Raw genomic sequence first — 218 nt, 5'->3', positions numbered from 1 at the left:
GCAAGCTTAGCCAGACATTCGGTCAACTGCTGAAGCGTCAAGCTCGTCAACTCTTGTACAGTGATTCCCAAACTGTTAGCCAGTTCGTTTAAGTTTGCAGAGGTCAGTTGGCTCAACGTGATGTCCAACGAAGGCTTCGGTTTCTTCTGCCCGGTCGGCGTGCTGGTCGACGTGAAGAACGTGGATATATTCGCCGTCGGCATTATAGAACTGAACGA

The 218-nt window shown here is 50.5% G+C and overlaps 1 protein-coding gene across 1 annotated transcript; it reads right to left on the bottom strand.

Moving 5' to 3' along the window:
• Nucleotides 1-6: 6 nt before the first annotated feature.
• Nucleotides 7-215, bottom strand: LOC108626801 (uncharacterized; the record flags this gene model as incomplete). The annotated part of the gene is made up of 1 exon (XM_018027681.1): nucleotides 7-215. A coding segment is annotated over one exon (209 nt), but the record flags the coding sequence as incomplete, so codon positions are not given.
• Nucleotides 216-218: the final 3 nt, after the last annotated feature.

This window comes from Ceratina calcarata, unplaced genomic scaffold (assembly GCF_001652005.2).
Source record: "Ceratina calcarata isolate Rehan_Ccalc_2016 unplaced genomic scaffold, ASM165200v1 scaffold42822, whole genome shotgun sequence".
NCBI lineage: Eukaryota > Metazoa > Arthropoda > Insecta > Hymenoptera > Apidae > Ceratina > Ceratina calcarata.
This window is presented reverse-complemented; position numbering and strand designations above follow the sequence as displayed.